At 51.6% G+C, this 21,930-nt stretch overlaps 1 protein-coding gene across 1 annotated transcript; it reads right to left on the bottom strand.

Annotated features, from left to right (window-relative positions):
- Positions 1-19,971: 19,971 nt before the first annotated feature.
- LOC129656304 (40S ribosomal protein S6-like) lies at positions 19,972-20,760 on the bottom strand. Its single transcript, XM_055587012.1, has one exon. It carries the CDS (start codon positions 20,713-20,715, stop codon positions 19,972-19,974), a length of 744 nt encoding a protein of 247 aa, XP_055442987.1. The 5' UTR covers positions 20,716-20,760.
- Positions 20,761-21,930: the final 1,170 nt, after the last annotated feature.

Below are 21,930 nucleotides of genomic sequence, written 5' to 3'. Positions count from 1 at the left end.
CCAAGGGGAGCGCCCCAAAGAGGAGGGGCCAGTATCCTGCTACACACACACACACAGGCACACACACGCACACGGACACACATACACCCTGGACAGCAGAGTCTCTGGGAGCCTGCCCTGGGATTGGCCCAGACTTAGGCACATTTGGGGAAGCCCCTGGGTTGGGAAGATCCCCTGGAGGAGGGCATGGCAACCCATTCCAGTATTCTTGCCTGGAGAATCCCATGGACAGGAGCCTGGTGGTCTACAGTCCATGGGGTCAAAAAGAGTTGGACACGACTGAGTGACTAAGTGCAGAGGCTGGAGAAGAGAGCGCCCTACTATCAGTCCCTCCAGTTCTAGAAGCAGAGCAGAAGGAAATCAACTCATCCTCATAGAAAGGAGGTTTGGCTTCATCAGGGATGTTTAGAATAAAAGTTTTTGCCCTCTTCTTTCCCTCTTCTAGGTACATCCTTCACCCTAGCTCAGTGTGGGGACTCCTGCCTATTGTCATATCTCTAGGTGGAGTGGTCCACAAAGATGGGGCCAGGTCGCATTCATTTCTGTATCTTCAGCACTTGGCCAGTGCCCAGAGCATCATTGGTTGAATGGATGGATGAGTCACTGTGCTAGACTCTGAAGGTAGGTTTCCTACCTACAGAGGCTTTTCATTCATTCATTCAACAAATACTAATGTTTACTGATCCCCTACTGTGTGCCTGATCTCAGAGGTGAACTTGACCCAAGCCCTGCCCTCACCAGGGTAAGTGTGGTAGTCAGGGAGGCTTCAGGTGCTGGTGGTGGGAAGGGGATATAGAGAATGAAATGGAAAGGGCTTTTGAATAGGGAGTTTGAGATGCCTGAATGAAGCTCAGCCTCCCAAGGGGACCACTTTGAAGAACCAAACTTGTGAGATGTTGAGATCTGAATACAACAGCTCCTCCCCATCCCAGGCAGGGAGGGCTTCCAGACGAGGCTTCCTTGGAGAATGAGGTCTGGCTGTGGTGTGTGCTTGCAGGAAGCCCACTGCCTGGGAGAGGCTGGTTTCTTCGATGCGGAAGAGGTGGGTGGGGGGTGTTGTTGCTGTTTATCTTTTCTGAAAGTGAACACGCTGCCTACCCCACCCTGCATCTCTGCTCCCTAGCGCCCGCGGGGAAGTCGATAGCAATGGATTAAACAGTGAGGAGAAGACAGAGAGCACAATTGGAAGAAAGATAAAGATAATTAAAACTAATTCCAACTGTTCCCAGAGAAATCAATTTCATAACTTCAGTGCATCCCTAAGTTTGCTCTTGAGGCTCTGCAGCGCCGAGCAGAGGGCGTGCACTGGAGAGTGCAGTGTGCAGACACAGGTCTGTGTGTACGAAGGCCCTTGCACATGCGTGTGTGCATGGACTTGATGCACATGCGTGGTGCATGTTCATATCTATCTATACACACACACGTGCATGTTTTGTGTATGTGGGGGACACACACAAAAGTGTGTCTCCATGGGGCACTGGCTCTTGGCCTCACTTTTGACCCTGAGTGGAAGGGGAAAGAGAGTCAGGATGGCTAGGTGGGCTTAGGTCTCCTCTCTTCCACCAAGGCCTTCCTCTTGCTTACTTTAGGGGCCTCTTGGCTACTCTAACTCCCCTTTATACATATGTGAAATCGAGGCTCAGAGAGTAGAGTCTTGCCATGGCTCACACAGCAAATGAGAAGCAGAACTGGGGCTAGAATTCTGGTCTCCTGGGCTTCCTCTGCCCCAGGGACATCACTGGTCATTTGTAGGAGGGCAGCCAGGGATGGAGAAGGGGGATAGAGCTGACCTTATATTGCTGGGAACTCCCATGTGAACAACCTCTAATTCACTCACTCTTTTTTCTAAAAATAATTTTGTTTACTTGTTTTTGACAGTGCTGGGTCTTTGTTGCTACGTGGACTTTTCCCATGGTGCAGCACGCAGGCTTCTCATTGCAGTGGCTACTCTTGTTTCGGATCATGGGCTCTCGGGCGCTCAGGCTTCAGTAGGTACAGCATGTGGGCTCAGTAGTTGCGTTTCCCAGGCTCTGGAGCACAGGCTCAATAGTTGTGGCACATGGGCTTAGTTGCTCTGCGTCATGAGCGGTCTTCCTGGGTCAGGGATGGAACCCATGTCTCCTGCATTAGCGGGCAGATTCTTTACCACGGAGCCACCTGGGAAGCCCACTTACTCATTCTTTAAACGTAGACTGAGCACCTACTGTGTGTCAGGCCCCGTGGGTTCTCTTGCTTGGCTGAGGGCTGGGGATTGGTCGCAGGTGCCTGTGGGAGAGGCCGGGTCCTCCGAAGGAGAGAACTGTGGATGGTGGCAGCTTGGAAGCAGATCCCAGGACACAGCACTCCTAAGACGCACCAGCTGCCAAAGGGTCCACCCTGGCCATGGTGGCTTATGCTGCAGGTGACTCCCGAGTGAGTGGGCCAGACCAGGGGTCTTGCTCATCCCCCCCACCCCACCATGATGAGCCTGCCCAGGGCGAGGGCAGGTCTGTTATGTCTCTGGGTTGCCCAGGACCTGGCACTGACGGGCAGGCACTAGGTGCTCCTCCAGCACAGGGCCAGCATGTTGGTGAATCTTTGAGGTACTGAACCAGAAAAAAATAAAGCCAGAAAACTGCTTACATCCAAGTGTGAGCATCAATTGCTCTAAATGAATGGTTCCTTCTACCTGCCTGTGCTTGTGTCCTCATTCTTAAAATGGAGCACTTTATCCATCTGGCAGCTGATGTGAATTTCAAAGGAGGTTCTGTTGAAGAAGTGCCTGGTACATAGTTTTCTCTTTTTGTGGACCCTGGGTTTCCACAAATGGGGGTTATGCAGTGAGCAAGAAGTCAGGCAGGAGATGCAAGAGACAAAGGTTTGATCTCTGAGTTGAGACGAGCCCCTGGAGACGGAAATGGCAACCCACCCCAGTATTCTTGCCTGGAAAATTCTATGGACAGAGGAGCTTGGCAGACTATAGTCTATGGGGTCACAGAGTCAGACACAACTGAGCTATTGAACACACAAGAAGCCAGAAAATAGTTCATGGCCATATGGCTGTTGGAAGCAGAGGGATGGATGAGATGACCTCCCCCAGCACCTCCAGGGCAAGGTGTATGAGCGTCCCCACACTTGGTCCATCCTTCCGTGGTGGGCTTGGGAGCGAAGGACCCCTGGGGCTCCTGGACCAGGCACTAGTTTCTGCAGAACCCCACATTACCTCTAGATGGCAGCATTGGCGAGCAGGAGCCAAGTAGGAGGAGACAGGAGGGGGCTGGGCTGAGTCAGGGGGACTAAGGCTGCGCGCCTCTGTTCCCAGGTCAAGACCCCGCTCTTTCCCATTGAGAGCGGAGTGATAGGGGTTGAGTGTGGTGTGGGAGGTGATCCTTTGGGAATTCCTGGATTAGGGAGGAAGGCTTGCTCCTTCTCTTCTTGAGACAGCTCCTCTGGGAGCTAAAGATCTCCAGGGCTTAGGTCTGGGGGTCCAAGCAGGGCAGGAGGTGGCTGCAGCCTCTTTTGTCAGAGACCTTTCCACTCTCAGGAGTGGGGCCTCCAGGGATGCGGGTGACAGGAGGTCCCTGGCAGCAGGGCAGGGTCTACCCATGCAGGCCGGAGATGCAGAGCAGCGGCCCCCACCATGAGATAGGCCAAGGCTGAGCATCAAAACCCACCCTCCTCACTCGGCTCCACCTTTCTTGGCATCCCCTCCTGTCTCTCTTTCCCCAGGAAGCCAGAGAGGAGCAGATGGGAGTTGTCAGCAGCTCATTAGGGTTACATATGGGGAGCTGGGCGTGGAGCGGAGTTGGGTGGAGGAAGGGAGTTGGAGGGAGCAGAGTTCTTGCCAGGCCCCCCCTGCCCTGTGAAGCCTCAGGCAGGGCCCAGGGATGTCCCACCCCCAGGCAAGACTCAGGAGAAGTGCCAGCCTCGGAGGTGGGTGTGAGGGTGGGGGCTGAGGAGCGGCCTCCTGGAGGTAGCTCCTCACTCCTGTCTCCCTAGCACATCTCTGAGCTTCCCAGAGTTGGGGGCTGGGAGGCAGCCTCAGATCACAGGGGAGAGGGGGGACGAAGGGCCATCCTCGGTCCATGGGTGCTCTGGGGAGAGTGCAGTGGGACTCTGAGTTGCTTGCTGTGCCCCCCGGGGTGCTAGAGGAGCTGCTTTGAGATGGAGAACATTCAAGAACAGTCACTGAGCCCTGATTGCCCCCCCCACAAACCAGGTACCAGTGTCTTGGCGGTGAAGCAGTAAAGCAGCTGGGCAGTGCCCAGGCCCAGGACGCAGGGGGCCCGAGTATGGGCATCCATCTGATCGGCTGCTACTGATTCCTGGTGACTTAGAACAGGTCCTTCTCTCAGCCTTAATTTCACCACCTGGTAAATAATAATAATAAAATAACTCCCTTCCATTGACCATCTACATCGGACACAGTGCTTCATATGTATTATTTTATTTAATGCTCATTACCAGCCTATGGAGAAGGAGATGGCAACCCACTTCAGTACTCTTGCCTGAAAAATCCCATGGACAGAGGAGCCTGGCGAGCTACAGTCCATAGGGTTGCGAAGAGTTGGACACGACTGAGCGACTAAACCACCACCACCAGCCCATGGAGACTTAGACGGGGTTAGTGACTTGACCAAGGAGCAAGAAATCAGACCCAGAGCTGTCTGAGTTCAATAACAAGCCCTCCCAAGTCCTTGTTTTTGGTTGTCAGCTCTTTCTCTGGTGGGTTGGGGGCTGCCACTCCTTCTCTGATGTCTCACAGGACGCTTAGGAGTGGGTGAGTGTGTGTGTGGGTGAGTGTGTGTGTGGGTGAGTGTGTGTGTGGGTGAGTGTGTGTGTGTGGGTGTCATTGTGGGGTTTCTAGATTCAGCCAATAAAAATACAGGATGCCTAGTTAAATTTGAATATAAAATAACAACTAAGATTTTAAGTATAAGTATATTCCATGCAATATTTGGAATATACCTATATTAATAAATTATTTGTTGTTTATCTGACAGCCCTAGTCAGAAGAATGCATTTTACTGGGCACTTATTGCCTGACATCAGGAGTCTGAATGGGAGGAGCAGAGGGGTGTAGGGGCCATGTCCAAGTTTCATTCATTCCTAGGGGTGTTTCTTTGGGCTCTGGTTTCTCATTTGTAAGATGGAGGAAGAACCCTGTCCTCCTCCAAACTGGAGTATCCAATGGCCAGAAGGATGGAGGTGGCTTTTTTAAAAAAAAATTTATTTATTTATTTGGTGGTGCCAGGTCTTAGCTGCAGCATGCAGTATCTTCGCTCTTTATTGCGGTGTGCAGGATCTTTAGTTGAGGCACGTGGGATCTAGTTCCCTGACCAGGGAGCTCTGTGTTTGGAATGCAGAGTCTTAGCCATTGGACCACAGAGAAGTTCTCAGATGTGGGTGGCTTTGAAGAATCCAGAGCGCTTCGCCAGGATGAGCCCTGGTCTGGTTGGTAGTGGGTACCAGTCTGTCCCCAGGCACCTCCCCATCTCCTGGGCACCCACCAGTGAGCCTCCATGCCCACCCCATCCCCTGGTCTACAGAAGCCCACAACTTTTTCTCCATAAAAGGTACAGCCTGATGTCCACCGAGCACAGACCTTGCCCATCAGCAAGTCTTCCCTCCAATGTCCTGGTCTACGGGCTTCTGCTCCCAGAGGCTGAGTCACAGGCTTACAAAGTGTCACTTGCCTTTCTTCCCTTTTGTTCAAGTGTCAATTTTTAACAGCTTTACTGAGATGTAACTGATACCCAAAGAACTGCACGTATTTAATGAGTCACTTGCATTGTTCCCCAATTCACTTATGCCAGCGACACTTATTGAAGTTGGTGATTTAATGAAAGAACAAGTGAACCAAAATATTGTGAACACACAAAAAAGTTGTTGTTTTTGTAAAACTAAATTGAAGTCTTTAGAAAGATTCCATCGAGGTAATTGCTACAGAAAAAAAAAAATTACTGTCAAATTAAGTGTGGATAAGCGACTGTAAGATAAGGTGGGGACAAAATTGTAAAAATCCAAAAGATTCGACACTCACATCACTTTACAAGTGTCTTTTAAGTTCAGGCTCCACTTTAGAGAAATTGAAATTGGAAATTGAGGCTGATGTGTCGTAGTTTAGTTTACCCAAGGAAGATGGCTCAGCTCCCCAAAGCAGACCCGTAGGCAAAGCAAAGTCTTTAGTCTGCACTAAAGGAAATTAAAAAGGCAGAAAACTTATATGCTGTAAGTTGAAATAAAATGATGGGGTTGTGAAAGTGTGTGTTTTTAAAACGATTTCTCCAGAACCAATTTCTTACATTAACTCAATATCCCAAACTCATGGTATTAGTTTAAGCAGAAGGCTTTCCTTGTGTGTGCTAAGTGACATATCTGGAGACTGTTCCCCACCCTCCTAAGTGTATCCATGTACACACACACCCACCCCTGCATACCACACAGTCCTGCACACATATAAATATACACAGATACATACTCTCCCCCTAAATCATGAACATATGCACTGATGTATGAGTACACATACTCCTACTCTCACAGGCTCCAGTGGGCACAGGGTGCTCATACATTCTTATTCATAGTCACCCTGCGCCCAATCAGTAACTCACATACACACACATCACATACATATGCCTGAGCACACGCATGCACACACACACAAGATTAACCTTCCCCCCACCTCCTGTGAGAACAGCCAAGGCAATAAGCATAGGTGGTTTTTTTTAAATCAGAAATTCATACTTTGGTGCTTTCCTCTCCTCGGCCCAGTCGGGCGGTTGGGGAGGACGATGGAGGGAGGAGGAGGGAGGATGGGGAGGGACCTGGAGGCAGGAGACCTCCTCCAGGCTAGATTCATTTAGCTGGCACCCGGCTGGGGAGGCGGGTGGCGGTGCAGGTGAGCTGGGTTCCAACTGCATTACTGAGTGCCCTGTTCTGCTTTTATCTAAGATGTAGCCAGGACTGCCTGAGGAGACCGCCCTTCTGGAGCTCCAGGAGGGAGGTGGGGGTAGCAACTCCCCAAAGGAAAAGGGGCGGTGGGCTCTGTGGGGATCCAGGGCTGGGCTTAACCTATTCTGTCCTGCCTCCTGGTTGCCAGACTCAGGGAGACCTACTGTGGGTTCTCTGGTCTCTCTGCGTGCTCAGTCACTCAGTCATGTCTGACTCTTTGAAGCCCCATGGACTGTTGCTCATCAGGCTTCTCTGCCCAGGGAATTTTCCAGGCAAGAATACTGGAGTGGGTTGTCATTTCCTACTCCAGGGCTTCTTCGGACTCAGGGATCAAACCCACATCTCTTGCATTTCTTGCATTGGAAGGCAGATTCTTTCCCACTAGTGCCCCCTGGGTTTCCCGAAACTGGCCTCACTGGTGCCACGTCAAATCTCCGGCATTTGAATCTCTAGGAGTTAGGTTGAGGAATCTGCATTTTTCAAGTTCTCCAGGTGATTCTGATAAGCAGCAAGGTTTGGAGCCCCTGACAAGGGACTGCGGGAGAAAGGTTTCTCTCTGGGCTCCCCGGAGACTTGCTATCTCCCGGGTGCCTTTAGGACCCTGTGCCATCTTGGCTAGAAGTGGGGAGATTTCTAAGGCCAGGGTACAGAGTCCTGGAATTTTTGCAGTTTTCAAAAGTTTCACACACATGATTTCATATGCTCCCATCATGACCTTCCTTTTCCTCCCACCCCTGTATTGCCCCTCCCCCTTCTCTCTCTCCATTGGTGACCTCTACTTTGTTCTGTATATCTGGAAGTCTGCTTCTTTTTTCTTTGTTCACCGGTTTGTTGCATTTTTTTAGATTACACGTATAAATGATATCATACCGTATTTGCCTCTCTCTTTCTGACTTGCTTCACTTAGCGTAATGCCCTCCAGTCCATCCATGTTGCTGCAAATGGCAAAATTTCATTCTTTTTTATGACTGAGTAATAGTCCAATATTTTATGGCTGATATACAGCACATCTTCTTTATCCCTTCATCTATTAATTAAGTCTTAGTTTGCTTCCATACCGTGGAAATTGTAAAAAGTGCTGCTATGAATACCGAGGTGCATGTATCTTTTTGAATTAGTGGGTTTTTTTTTTTTTTCATATATTGGGTCCTCTATTTCTGTAAAAGAGGAGACGGAGAACCAGAGATGAAAGGACTTGCCCAAGGCCATTCAGCTAGTCCCTGAAGTTGGTGGTTTTTGAACCTGGGCCATCAGGTTTCAAAGCTCATGTTTCGTGTATCGGTCAGCAGGGGCCATAACAAACAACCCCCAAGTTTCAGTGGCTGAAACTCATATCTTACTTCTGCTACATGTCCAACAGGGACCCACGGAGCCTCCATTTATCACGGCCACCTGCTCATCTTAGTCACCTGGTTGATGGAGCAGCTGCCATCTTGGATTTTGCCAGCTGCTGGGCAGAGGGACAGGGAGCTCTGGAGGGCGTGTTGCATTTAAATGCTCTGGCCCAGGAGTGACCACACCACTAACACAAGTGGGCAGGACTAGTCGTATGCCTCACTCCCAACTACAGAAGTGCAATCCTTCCATCTGCCCGGAAGCGGCGGGTACGGGGATGGGGAGGTGGGGAGAATAGGAAATATTTGGTGAACAGTGCCTATCGTGTCTGCTGTGCCAACTGCATGTGACATGGGCCCAGGAGCTCTGGCGTGCCCTTGGATGGGGGCCTACGAGTGATGGCCTTGGGCTACCCTTTTTATTCCCTGCCTCAACCCAGTCCCTGCCTCCCCAGCTCTGTCCCTGAAACTCCTGGTCTCCCCAGCACTTCCTTCTCTACTCCCATCCCCTGTTGGGTTCACAGTCTCCTCCTTATGTTTCAGTCCAGGAGTTTCAAAGTCCATCCTGCTTTGTCTATAACCCACTGTGCATGGTGATCCCAAGTCAACCCTTTCTCATCCAGTGGGCCTCAGTTTGCCCATCTGTATGCTGGGATTCTGCATCTCAGCATCTCCCTCCCCCACCACCACCCTGCCTCTTGTGGGAAGCGTTCCTGGAGGCCTCTGCGTGTTGAGACAACAGACCTGGGGGAACAGACTTTATTTTTCCTTCTTTCCTGTCCCTGTTTTAGAAGATCCCACATATGTTGGGCCTGGAGACATCCCACGCGTCCTGGGAGCTGAAGGGGCTGCTGCTTCTGCCAGGAAAAATCTCTTTTTGGAGGGGGGGAGCTCTCCCCAGAGAGGGGCCAGGCCTAGACTGTCTCTTTCCTCTTCACTTCCACGGGCTGGGGGTGGGATGGCCAGCACATCAGGCTGTGGCTGTGGGCAGAGAATTCTGCCAGCTCCTCTCCCACCTACCTGGAGACCACCCAAGAAATGAGCTTCGTATCTTTAGGGATTTAGGTTTGACATCTGGAAGGACTTCCTGGCAAGGCCAGTTACTGGATGGGGTAAGGGAGAACGAGGAATCTTCTCTGATATATATTTAATTTTTAATTAGTCTACCAAGCTTGAACATTTCTTACATTTTAAAGTCGTTGTTAAAAAGTAATACATCCTTACTATAAAAAAAAAACAAAATAGAGAAAGTTATAAAGTACGAGTTTCCCTGGTGGCTCAGTGGTAAAGAATCTGCCTGCAGTGCAGGAAACCCAGGTTCGATCCTTGGGTCAGGAAGATCCCCTGGAGGAGGAAGTGGAAACCCACTCTAGTATGGAGTACAGAGTAAACATTGTTCCTTTGGGAATTCCTTGGCTATCCAGTGGCTAGCACTCTGCACTTTGACTTCCAGGCCTGGTTCAGTCCCTGGTTGGGGAATTAAGGTCCTGCAAGCCTTGTGACCAAAAAAAAAAAAAAAAAAAAAAGATGTGTGTGTGTGTGTGTGTGTGTGTGTGTGTGTACACACATCCTTCCTTCTTGCAGGCCTACACTCAAGGGGAAGTCACAGTCAGCACTTGGGAGTGTATTTCTCCAGACCTCTCCCCATAGACATACAAACAAATGCATAAGGTTTCATTATTCTTCTTTACAAAAACGGGATCGTGGTAGGCTTATAGATACATCTCTGTCACCTGCTCACCTGCACTCGCTCCTCACGCATGTACTGTGCCCCTGCGGTGTGCCTGGCCCTGTGTGGGGTCCCAGGTTGTCGCACAGACTCCCTGCCTGGATGCCCTGATGTGACTGAAGGGGAGGCCACGGCTGACTCTAGGAGGGGCTGGTTGTTTGGAGAAGGCTGCTCGACCAGGGCACTGTAGGAGTGGCCTCAGCAGGCAGTGTCTGAAGCCGACATGAGGGGTGAGGAGGCTGTACTGGTCTCGTCACAGGGCAGTGAGGTGGTGCTGGTCTCTCTGATACGAGTCAGAAGCGTGTGTGTAGCAAACAGGATCCAGGCCCGATGGGGTCTGGGGCAGCCCGGAGGTTCCCTTCTCTGGTCATGAGGATGGAATCTGCTTCATGGATTCTTGAAACCAGATGTCCTGGGTTTCTGGTTTAGGCAGGTGGTGGGTGACAACATTTAGTGAGTGCCCACTGTATATTAGAGGCTTTCTGACGTGCTGTTCAATCCTCTAGGCTGTCTTTGCCCCTTGTAGGAGTACCTGGATTAAGTGCTCCAGGAGACCTTCCCTGGCGGCTCGCTTTCGCTGCTCTGACCCCCTGTGCTTTTTTCCGTCCTCCTCAGAGAAGTGACCTGTTTGTGGGTGCCCCCCTCCACACTGGGGCTTCCCTGGTGGCTCACTTGGTAAAGAATCCACCTGCAATGCAGGAGACCCGGATTCAATTGCTGGATCAGGACGATCCCTTGGAGAAGGAACTGGCGACCCGCTCCAGTATTCTTGCCTGGGAAGTCTCACGGACAGAGAAGCCTGCAGTCCATGGGGTTCACAAGAATTGGACACGACTTAGTGACTAAACCACCACCAAAAATAATTAGTCTTGTTGGGAAAGATTAGATAACAATGTGGAATAACAACAGCTAGCGCAGCAGCAGTTGGTGGTATCAGGCTCTGAGAGACTTGCTCTACACAGAACTATAAACAGCTCCCTGGGGCAAAGACTGCTCAGGTTTAAGGCTGTCTCTACGATAAAGCGTCTGTCTACAATGTGGAAGACCTGGGTTCGATCCCTCGGTCGGGAAGTTCCCTGGAGAAGGAAATGGCAACCCACTCCAGTACTCTTGCCTAGAAAATCCCACGGACGGAGGAGCCTGGTGTCCATGGGGTCGCAAAGAGTCAGACACGACTGAGCGACTTCACTTCACTACCATTTCTATAGTAGCACATGGAAAACACTGGCTCCAAAAATGACTACAGCTTGCTACTGTAGACTCGGGAACCTGGGTGGTACCTGGGGTGGGAGCTTTTCCCCGCTTTTCTTTCTCTTTCTCTAGGATGGGAATAGCTCTCCTTGCCCTCCCTCACTCTGCATCCTGCCTCAACCACCAGATTCTGCATAGATATCTGAAGGTGGACTCAGAACCTTGCCAGAGAGTATGGTGAGCCTCTGCACATCTCTGTTACTGCTTGAATACCTTTTCTGATGGGGAACTCACCACTGCCCACAAAGCTCCTTCCTGCTTGTTGAGAAGGCCTTCCTTGCAAAGAGCTGAAATCTGTCCCTGAGACTGAGAATCACAGCCAGTCAGTCCAGCCAACCAGCTCACCCTGCCTTTAACAGATGAAGGAACTGTCTCCAGAGAAGTTAAGTGACTTGCTCAAAGTCACAGAGCAAGTGAATAGAAGACTGGAACCCATGCTCCGGATTCCTAGTTCAGACCTCCTTCTCCCACCCAAGGGTCCTGGTTCTGACCTCTGGGTCTCACTTGCGGAGCTTCTGCTGTCTCAGGGATGTGATGACTGAGGCCATGATGTGAACACCTTCCCCACCCTGACCATTCCTCCCAGACCATCCGTGTGCCTGGTCCCTGGAACAGAGCCGACTGGGCTTGGAAAGGCTGCAGTTCGCCCCTGCCCCGCCACCTTGCCTCCTCCTTTTTCAGCTCTTCTCATTTTTCCTCTGAAAGGAAAAAATTAATAGAAAATGTAAGTGAGCAATCTCGCGGACGAGGCGGGTTTTCATTATTTGCGGCTGGGGAAGGCAGGCTGGGGCGAGGATCCCAGTGAAGCATGGATTCTGCCAGGAGCCTCGGGAGATAATTGAGCAGCGGCGGCAGAGGCGCGGGCAGGGGGCGGGCGCGGGCGCGGGAGCTGTATTATCATTAGAATTTACATGACACATTAGCCAGAAGTGGCAGCGTTCATCTTTCTAACCAAATCCCATTTACCAAATGAGCAGCCGACACTTGTTTTATCAGCTGGCTCTGTTCTCCATGCGGCTTTCTGCTCAGCGTGTTCCGAATGGGCTGCTGGCCTTTCGGGCAGAGGAAGGAGAGACCCCTGACATTTCCTAAGTGTCCACTGTGTGCCCGATGCTTTTTTAAAATTTTATTTTATTAAAGTATAGTTGATTTACAATGCTGTGTTAATTTCTGCTGTATGGCAAAGTGATTCAGTCATACATACGTGTATATATACATATATGCATACACATTCTTTTTAATATTCTTTCTGTTATGGCTTATCACAGGATATTGGATATAGTTCCCTGTGCTATATAGTAGGGCCTTGTTGTTTATCCATCCTAAATATATGTTTGCACCTCGACACTTCCTGGTTCCTGAATTCTCGTAATACCCCTGTGGGCAGGCGGTGTTATGACAGCTACTTTATGGACAGGCAAACTGAGGCTTAAAGAAGTTAAGGCTATGCTTTCATTTTGCATTGTTCTGGACTCCAGTACTCTTGCCTGGAAAATCCCATGGATGAAGGAGCCTGGTAGGCTGCAGTCCATGGGATCGAAAAGAGTTGGACATGACTGAGCGACTTCACTTTCACTTTTCACTTTCATGCATTGGAGAAGGAAATGGCAACCCACTCCAGTGTTCTTGCCTGGAGAATCCCAGGGACGGGGGAGCCTGGTGGGCTGCCATCTATGGGGTCACACAGAGTCGGACACGACTGAAGTGACTTAGCAGCAGCAGCAGCAATAATAATAATAAAAATAAACTTAAGGGAGTGGACTCCAAGGCCAAACTTCCTGGGTTTGAATCTTGGCTCTTGTTTTCCAGCTCTGTGTCCTTGGGCAAGTTACTTAACCTCTCTGGATTCTCCCGTCCTCACCTGCAAAATGGTATTAATTATAGTGCCTATAGAGGACTGTTGTGAAGATTAAACACAACACTGAAAGCGAAGTGATTAACACTGAGTGAGTTCCAGATGTCTATTAGATGTCTAATAGTATTAATAATTCCTATTCTTTTTATTGCTAGTATTTACTGCACCCCCACTAGCCCCCACTAGCTGCTAGGTCTGTGCTTAAGCATTCTCCATTCATCCATTTGATCTTCCCAACAACACTGTTTTTTCTGATGAGAGATATGGGGCTCAGAGAAGTGAATTGGCTTCCCGGAGGTCACCCAGCTCCTGAGTGGTGATGCTGTTTCCTGAGCTGGAATTGGGTCTTTTAAAGACCAAGACCTGTGTCTTTCCAGCTGTACCAGCTGCTTTCCTGCCCAAGATGGGAGTTTTTCCCTCTCTGAGCCACTCTCAGCAGCCTCCCCTCTCAATTTGCCCCTCTTTGCGCTCCTTCCCTCTGCCAAAAGGGACCTGCAGGGAGGGGTAAGCTGCTCACTCCCTCTGCTTCTGCCCTCAGAAAGGTTTGCTGCTGAGCCAGCCCATCACTCACCCCGGGGTGGGGGGGAGAGCTAATGACAGGGAACTTCTGATTGAGCACCTACTATGCACCAGGTCCTGGGGCTAGACAGAGATGAATGAGATGAAGCCTCCAGTGACAACACAAAGGGTATCAGCGAAAGAACATGATTAATTGCAGAAAGAACTACACAGACAACAGCCAGGCTGGAGTTTGCAGGTGGGAGAGCCCCGCTCAGAACAGAGCCAGAGTCTTGGAGGCCATGATGAAGGGCTTATTCATGCATTGAGTAGTATTTATTGAGTGCCTACTATGTGCCAGGCCCTGTTCTAGGTGTTTGGAGCTCTCTCTGGGAACAAGTCAGACGAAAGCTCAGTTCCCAAGGAGTTTTACATTCTAAGCAGATGACAAAGAATAATGACATAAAGCCATAATAATTTTATTGCAGAGGGTTAATGCTCTGAAGATGGTGGCAAAGGCTGATGAGGCAGAGGGAGGTGTGGTTAGATACTCAGGTCAGAGGGGGTAACATTGAATGGTGACACGATGGAGCCAGCCACTGGAAGATCTGCAGGAACAGTGAGGAACAGATGTTCTGGGGGAGGGAAAGAGCTTGGCAGGTTATAGGAACAGAACCAAGGTTGAGTGTGGCTAGGGGGTGGCGAGCTGGGGAGGGTAGAAGGAGATGGGTGGGGAATGCAGGCTCCAGCCCCTGGTGGGAGGAGAGGAGCGAGATCAGTCTTGGTCTCCACGGTGACCACCTCTTCTGAGTGGCCTCTCTCCTCTCTTTGTTGGCCTCTCTGCTTCTCTTTGCATCCCCATCAATGTTCCTTCCTGTTTGAAGGCCTTGTGGAAATACTTTGAAGAGCACAGCTAACTCTGGAGCCAGGGCACCCCCCATCCCTGCCTATCCCCTTGGCCGGCCCCCCTCTGACTGCCCTTTCTGGCTTTGCAACTCTCCTCCCCCAACACACACACAACACAGGTTCCTCCACACTTCCACGTGTGTGCATGCTCAGTATGACTCTTTGTGACCCCATGGACTGTAGCCCACCAGGCTCCTCTGTTCATGGGATTTCCCAGGCAAGAATACTGGAGTGGGTTGCCATTTCCTTCTCCAGGGGATCTTCCTGACCCAGGCATCAAACCTGAGTCTCCTGCATCTCCTGCCTTGGCAGGCGGATACTTTACCACTGAGCCGCCTGGGAAGCCTTTGCCCAAGCTGTGCCCTCCACTTGGAATTCCTCTCTCTGCTTCAGCTTGGCAAGAGACGCCTGCCACCCCTCCCCTGAGTCTCTCGGTTCCTGCCTGAGAGCACAGGGCACCCTGCGTTCGATTTACCTGTTTCTAATGAGGAGGGGCCTTATTCACAAATGTCTCATAAATGTCTGTTAACGAACATGCCCCTTTTTGGTCTCGTTCAATAACTTTCAGGGGCTCCTGGTTGTGGTTGCGGCTGTTGGCCTCAGGGACGTTCCTCTGGCCCCCTCCGAGGTGGGAAGGGGCTCAAAGGGGATTTCCCCACTTTGTCCCCTCCCCTCCCCCACGGGGGAGTACCCAACTTACTGACCCAGACTGGAGGCGGAGCGGCCCCCTGGGCTCAGGGCGCACTTCTGTGCGCCAGGAAATAACTTGGAGATGCTCTGTCAAGCACAAGATATAAATTGCAGGCAGTTTTTAAATGTTGGGAGAGATTGCTTTTTGAGTGGCAACCTGCATCTGTGCATATCAGGAGGGGGCGGGGCGGGGAATCACTTACTTTCCTCCATTCTCTCTCCTCCCTGGGTCTCAGTCCCTTCCAGGCCCAGCAGGATCCCAGCTCAGGCCTAGAGTAAGAGGTAGGGGGCTCTGGACAGAGCTGAGGGTCGACTAGAGTGGGGCTTCTCCAGGGGAGCCGAGGGCGTGGCTAGCAGGCCCTGGCCAGGGAGTCAGGGGTCAGGCCAACCAGCTGGTGGGGCCCAGCTTTCAGTGCTTCTCTGCTAGACTGACTTTCAGGCATTGATTCAACTGCATTTTCTTCCATCTCAGCTACACGCATCAGATCCCAGCGAGGCCCCGGCTGGCATAGGTTTCCTCATGTGCTAGACCCTCTGGGGCCATGGGCTGGGCCTCTGCGTTCCAGCTGTGCGGTTGGGGCTGACAGGAGATAATCTGTCAACCAGGGTGATTGCAATGGGGCAACTACTGACCCCAGAAGTGATTATTCGTTTGTTTCTTTGTTCATTCACTCATTCATTCATACAAGACATTTTTTTGGAGTGTTTCCCACTAGCTATGATTTTAGAGCCTGGGATACAGGAGTGAATTAAATTTGAGATATCTGCCTTCATGGAGTTTACATAGGAATTTGTTTCTTAACTTCAGCTCAACTTTCTCATTGTTTTATGGCAACATAATAGTGAACGGCATGGGGAGGTTTGAGGAATCAGTGATGCTGAGGCCGGAAAAGCCCTGAAAGGCTTAGTCAGGAGTTCACAGATGGGGCCCACACCCCCATCCTGGTGCTCTGAGCCCTTGGGAAGTTGCCTCGGTTGTAAACCAGGAATGAAGTATTATCTCAGAGGGTTGTTAGAGGGGATTGTAGGAATCCAGACTGGCCTATGGTAAGGGCCCCGGGATACTGGCCATTATTTTGCCCCCATGACTGCTGGTCTTAGGGAGGAGCCCAGGAGAGGGGATTCCTAAGCCCTGTGACTGGTCTGTCGCTGGATGGTCCACCAGGGCTGGGGCCACGCCTGCCTTGCTCATGGCCAAATCCTAGGTCCAGCCCACTAGGCTCTCAGTAAGTGGTTTTGAACGAATGATGTAGGTACCAGCTATCTCATGTCCCCCTCTTTGAACTCCATTAGAATCCACACAACATTTTTTTTGAGTTGCAGGTCTATAAAAGGGAGGAGGGGGTGACTGTTAGAGGAGGAAGATTTGCTATGTTCTTATGCAGGAGACTTCTTGCCCACAGGTAAGTGCAGATGGAAGGAAGCAGAGGAGAGGGGAGTTGAGAGAGAGGGGAAGGGGCTTCTCAAAGAGTGGACCTCAGTGGGGCAAGAACTGGTCTGAGCACGGAGTCAGAGCAGCCCAGTCCCCTTTGCTTCAGAGAGCAGACTGGGATAGGGTGGGAGGTGGGGCAGATCACGCCTGCCAGCCTTGCTTTCTTCCCAGTGAACTTGAAAGGCAGTTCAAGTTGAGAGAGGGGGCAGGGGTGGGGGGCTGGGAGAGGCGCCAGGCTGGGGTCGGTGAGGATTGTGGAGAAAGTCTGGAACAGCAGTCTGGGTATGGAGAAGGGGGTAGGACTGCCCAGTAAAGGATGCGAGAGGCTCTGCTTGAGAAGAGGCTAGCTCTGCTCTCAGGGGCCCCAGTCTGAGGGGGAGACCCAGCTCTGTCCTCAGGGGCCCCAGTCTGAGGGGGGGGGGGACCCAGCTCTGTCCTCAGGGGCCCCAGTCTGAGCAGGGAGACCCAGCTCTGTCCTCAGGGGCCCAGTCTGAGGGGGAGACCCAGCTCTGTCCTCAGGGCCCCCAGTCTGAGGAGGGGGGGGACCCAGCTCTGCTCTCAGGGGCCCCAGTCTGAGCAGGGAGACCCAGCTCTGTCCTCAGGGGCCCCAGTCTGGGGGGGGGGACCCAGCTCTGTCCTCAGGGGCCCCAGTCTGAGTGGGGAGACCCAGCTCTGTCCTCAGGGGCCCCAGTCTGAGGGGGAGACCCAGCTCTTTCCTCAGGGGCCCCAGTCTGAGGGGAGGCATGGTAGAAACTTTCCTTCTCTCTCCCTCTCCTGGCACCAGGCCTTGCTCTTTGGCCTCTGACCTGGATGGTCCCTTACATCTCTCGGAGTCCAGGTTCAATTTCACACGTGAGGGAGGGGATGCTATGGACAAGATGTCCTCAGCTGAGAGTGAGGACTTTCATTTCAAGTCAGCGCTGGCAGGTCTTGTGGTCAGACCTCTCCCCTCCCCCAATGCCCAGCTCCTGCTGGTCCTCACGAGGGGGCTCTCCCGGCTCCAGCAGCGTTTCCCAGACCAGACTCCTCAGTAAGCCTCTCTCTGCTTCCCGCTCATGAGGCCCCCCTGAGTTCATTCCCAGGGAACCCCTTGTCTCACCCAGCAGGAGGACGGGAGAAGCGAGGCCTCTTGGGCTAGGGTTTATAGTCAAACTGCTAGGGAATCATCTGCTGGGAGGTTGAGGGCTGCTCCCAACTCTTGGAAGAGAGGAAGCTTCGGGCCATCCTGTGGTCCCTGCCCAGCTGGCCCACTGCCATCTCCCCTCGCCCTGGAAACCAGTGCTACGAGGTGGACTCAGTGGGTGATGAAGTCGAAGGCCTCTAGGGGGTGGTGGGCTCCTGGGCACACATGGGGCTGGATGGGGGGCTGCGGCCCTGGGATTCCCGCTCCTGAGCTGGAAAATGAGGCCGCCTGCTCCTCCGTGACAGTCAGGAGGGCTCCCCAAGGACCTGGCCTCCAGGCAGGCGCGGAGAGCTGGTTACGGTTTGAGTTAATGCTCCTTAGAAGGAGCCGATGGGTCCCTCCGGGGTCTTTCGGGAGATTACAGATCGCATTCAAACCGATCCACCCTGGAGGGAGACGGGCTGTGAGTGCACTAAATCAGCCTTCGGAGCTCAGGAAGCCAGGAAAGCAGTGAGGGCCGGATCTGGTGAGAAGACTGGGGGTAATCAGTTCCCCAGAGTGAATGGGGCCACCTCCCCACAGTTCTCACTCACTCAGCCTCGCCAGACCTGTGGTCATGCCTATTGGACCCAAGAGGAAAAGTGACACAGAGAGCTTAAGTACCTTGCACGAAGTCACATGGCTGCTAATGATAGGTCAGAAATCCAGGCAGCTTAACTCCAGAGCATGGTTCTAGAGTAGGCAGTGGATCCAGGCTGGTGCTGGTGCTGATGTTGAGTGCTGGGCTGGAGCTGGTGCTGATGTTGAGTGCTGGGCTGGAGCTAGTGCTGATGTTGAGTTCTGGGCTGGAGCTGTTGTTGATGCTGAGTTCTTGGCTGGAGCTGGTGCTGATGTTGAGTTCTGGGCTGGAGCTGGTGCTGATGTTGAGTGCTGGGCTGGAGCTGGTGCCGTGCTGAGTGCTGGGCTGGAGCTGGGTGGCTGGGAGCCAGCTGGAGCTCATGCCCGCAGAGGATGCTCTCGGCTCTTTGTGAACAGTGGGTCTCTGGGGAAGATGCCAGGGTCACTTTTTCCTTCTCGCAGTCTCAAGGGATATGGGATCTGGGAGTTGTGTCACTTTCACCCTTTCTGGTTCACTTCTGCCTGGATGACTGGTCCCCTCCCTGCCCCGAGGCCCAGGCAGAGACGTCTCGGGCTTTTGGGGAGATGCTCGGTCTGGGCTGAGGTTCTCCTGCTGGACCAGGGAAGTCTCAGGAGTAGAAGCAGTGAGGGCGGCTGCAACAGGAATAGGACTCCTGGGGTCCTGTCAGTACTATGTTCCTGGGTCCAGGGGTCCAGATAGAATCTAAAGTTGGGCTGTGGGAAGCTACAAAAGCTCCCGACCTGGAGCCAGGGGTTGGGCGGCTGTCGCCCTGAAGCAGCCAGAAACGGTTTCCCTGAGAGGCCCTGGGGCCCTCTCCAGCTCCTTGACCTTTGGGCTCTCAGGCATCTGAAGTCCTAGGCAGTTACCTTCAATGTTTAGAACGGGTTCAGTTTAGGCTTTGTTATAAACTCCTAAGTGTTTTTTGTTTTTTTTTTTTGGCTGCGAGGGGTCTTAGTTCCTTGATCAGGTCTTGAACTGGCACCCCCTGCAGTGGGAGCACAGACCATTAACCACTGGACTGCCAGGGAAGTCCCTAAACTCCCAAGTTTGCTCCTGAGAGGTCTGAGCAGACTCAAGCAAAGAACCAGGCAAGGGCCGTGGATGTGCAGCCTCCCTGGGCCCCTGAACAGTGTTGCTATTAACACGGATCCGATTCAAAGGTTCCATTGTTATTTCTCCTGACACACCTGTTCTGGGTGAGACAGTGTGACTAATCTGCATGGTTCCATTAAGGGATGAGTCCTAGTTTTATTTTTGCTCTGAGCTGGACTTCAGAATCTCTCTGTGCTTTTGGCTGCCTCATCCCACAGAAGCCTGCATTTGGCAGGTATGATGGAGACATTGAAAAATGGCCAATGGCAAGTGCAACTTTGTGTCTCCCATCGTCCTTATAAATTCTACCCCCATGGCCTATTGGCTCACTTTTAAGTAATAAGTCCACTTTAAAAAGTCACTTTCAGGCATAAAACAGATTTCAGTTCTAAAATTGGAATGTATAGTCCCAGATACCAACATCCATTTCTTTTTTTTTTTTTTTTGAGAGTTGATGTCTGATCTTATTTATTTGTTACTCTTAGAACATCTCATTTTTGACTGGACTCAGAAGTAGAGGCTCTCAGAGAAGACAGCCTCCATCTCTTGGCAATCTGTTCCTGCCGTTTTTCTTTGGCCTCCTTCATTCTCTTGGCCAAAAGTTTAGCATATTCTGCAGCCTCTTCTTTATTCTTCTTAGTACGCTGTTTCTTCAGAGCAATATGCCGGCATTTGTGCTGCAGAACTCGTGGAGTCACGAGACGCTGAATCTTGGGTGCTTTAGTCCTAGGTTTCTTACCGTCTTTGTTTAGGGGCTTTCGCACAACATATTGGCGGACATCATCTTCTTTAGAGAGATTGAAAAGTTTGCGGATTCTGCTGGCTCTTTTGGGACCCAGGCAACGAGGCACTGTAGTATCAGTGAGTCCAGGAATATCCTTTTCCCCTTTTTTCACAATGACCAAATTGAGAACACTCAGATTGGCATCCACAATGCAACCCCGTACAGATTTGCACTTTCTCTCTCCAGTCCTCCTTGGTCTGTAACAGGAATGCCCCTTACTCAGTAGCAGGCGAACTCTGCCATGGGTCAAGACACCCTGCTTCATGGGGAAACCCTGCTTATCGTTCCCGCCACTGATTTGGACCACATAACCTTTCCATTCTTCACCCAGAGCGTCAGCAGCAACTTCTGTGGCCATATGCTTCTCGTAGAAGGTACGAAGTTTTCGTTCATCGTCCACTTCAATGAGCTTCTGGCAGCCAGTGGCCGGGAAAGAGATGTTCAGCTTCATTCTGAAGCCGCCGACAGCCTCCGAGGCGCCACGAAAAAGAGCCCAATATCCATTTCAACTTTGATTCAAAGTCCAACCTTTTTCCTCCCCAAACCAGGGCAACTGACAGGTAGTAGGCTGCTGTAACTGACAACCCCCAACTCCACCCGCCCTGCCCCCAGGGTTGGGGAAAGGATGGAGGAAGAGAAGGAGGAGCAGTGAAATGCCTTCATTTCTCTGGTCTGAATAAAGCTTCGCTCTGTGGGAGACTGGCTGGTGACCATCTCCTCTGCTTTCTCTCAGCTCCTGGGGCTCTACGGGTCTCTTCCCACCTGGCGGCCTTTAATGTAGCCCTGGGTCCTTCCCCTTCCCTAGGTCTACAGCAGACCCTTGCATAGCCTTTGGCCCCCTCTGCTCTGGATGTGAAAGCCACTCCCAGGGCAGCAGCTTCCTCTCCACTGTAGTCTTTTTTAGGATTTATTTTTGGCTGTGCTGGGTCTTTGTTTTTCAACTAGGCTTTCTCTAGTTGAGGTGAGTGGGGTTACTCTTCGTTGCATTGCACGGGCTTCTCATTGTGATGGCTTCTTTTGTCACGGAGCCCAGGCTCTAGGCACATGGTCTTTAGTAGTGGCCCATGAGCTCTAGAGCACAGGTTCGATAGTTGGGGCACATGGGCTTAGTGGCCCCTTGGCATGTGGGATCTTCCTGGATCAGGGATCAAACCTGTGTCTCCTGCATTAGCAGGTGGATTCTTAACCACTAGACCACCAGGGAAGCTCTCCACTGTAGTCTTTCACTGGTTAGATTTCCCAGATGGGAGTTAGGACCCCTCCCCCTCCACCTGCCCTCTCCTGACCAGGATGGACTGAGTATTGGTCTGGCCCCTCACTTGGCAAGCAGTGTCTGTTGTATCTTGGTACTTCTGTGAAAACTTTTAAAATTCCCCATTGCACCTGTCAGAGGACAGTTCGGCTTCTGGCCCATCACTAAGAAAATCAGCAAGAGGGTGGGCAGTGCTAGCTGGATCCATCTGCCCAAGGCTCCATTTCAGCCCTTCCCCTTTCAGCAGCCATCAGACTGATGGGAAATAGTCAATCTGGAGAAACTCTAGAATATTGAATCTTAGCTCCATTCTTAAGTAGGTGTGTGGCCTTGTGTAGCTGATTTAACTTCTTCATGCTTCAGTTTTGTCATCTGCAAAGTGGGGACAGTAGTCCTTACCCCATATATTGTAGA

This window comes from Bubalus kerabau, chromosome 6, assembly GCF_029407905.1.
Source record: "Bubalus kerabau isolate K-KA32 ecotype Philippines breed swamp buffalo chromosome 6, PCC_UOA_SB_1v2, whole genome shotgun sequence".
In the NCBI taxonomy this organism is placed as follows: Eukaryota; Metazoa; Chordata; class Mammalia; order Artiodactyla; family Bovidae; genus Bubalus; species Bubalus kerabau.
The sequence above is the reverse complement of the archived record's forward strand: the minus strand, read 5'-3'. Positions and strand labels throughout refer to the sequence as shown.

Excerpts from the sequence above, each read along its gene's own strand:
- LOC129656304 (XM_055587012.1), bottom strand. The coding sequence starts at position 20,715 with ATGAAGCTGAACATCTCTTTCCCGGCCACTGGCTGCCAGAAGCTCATT.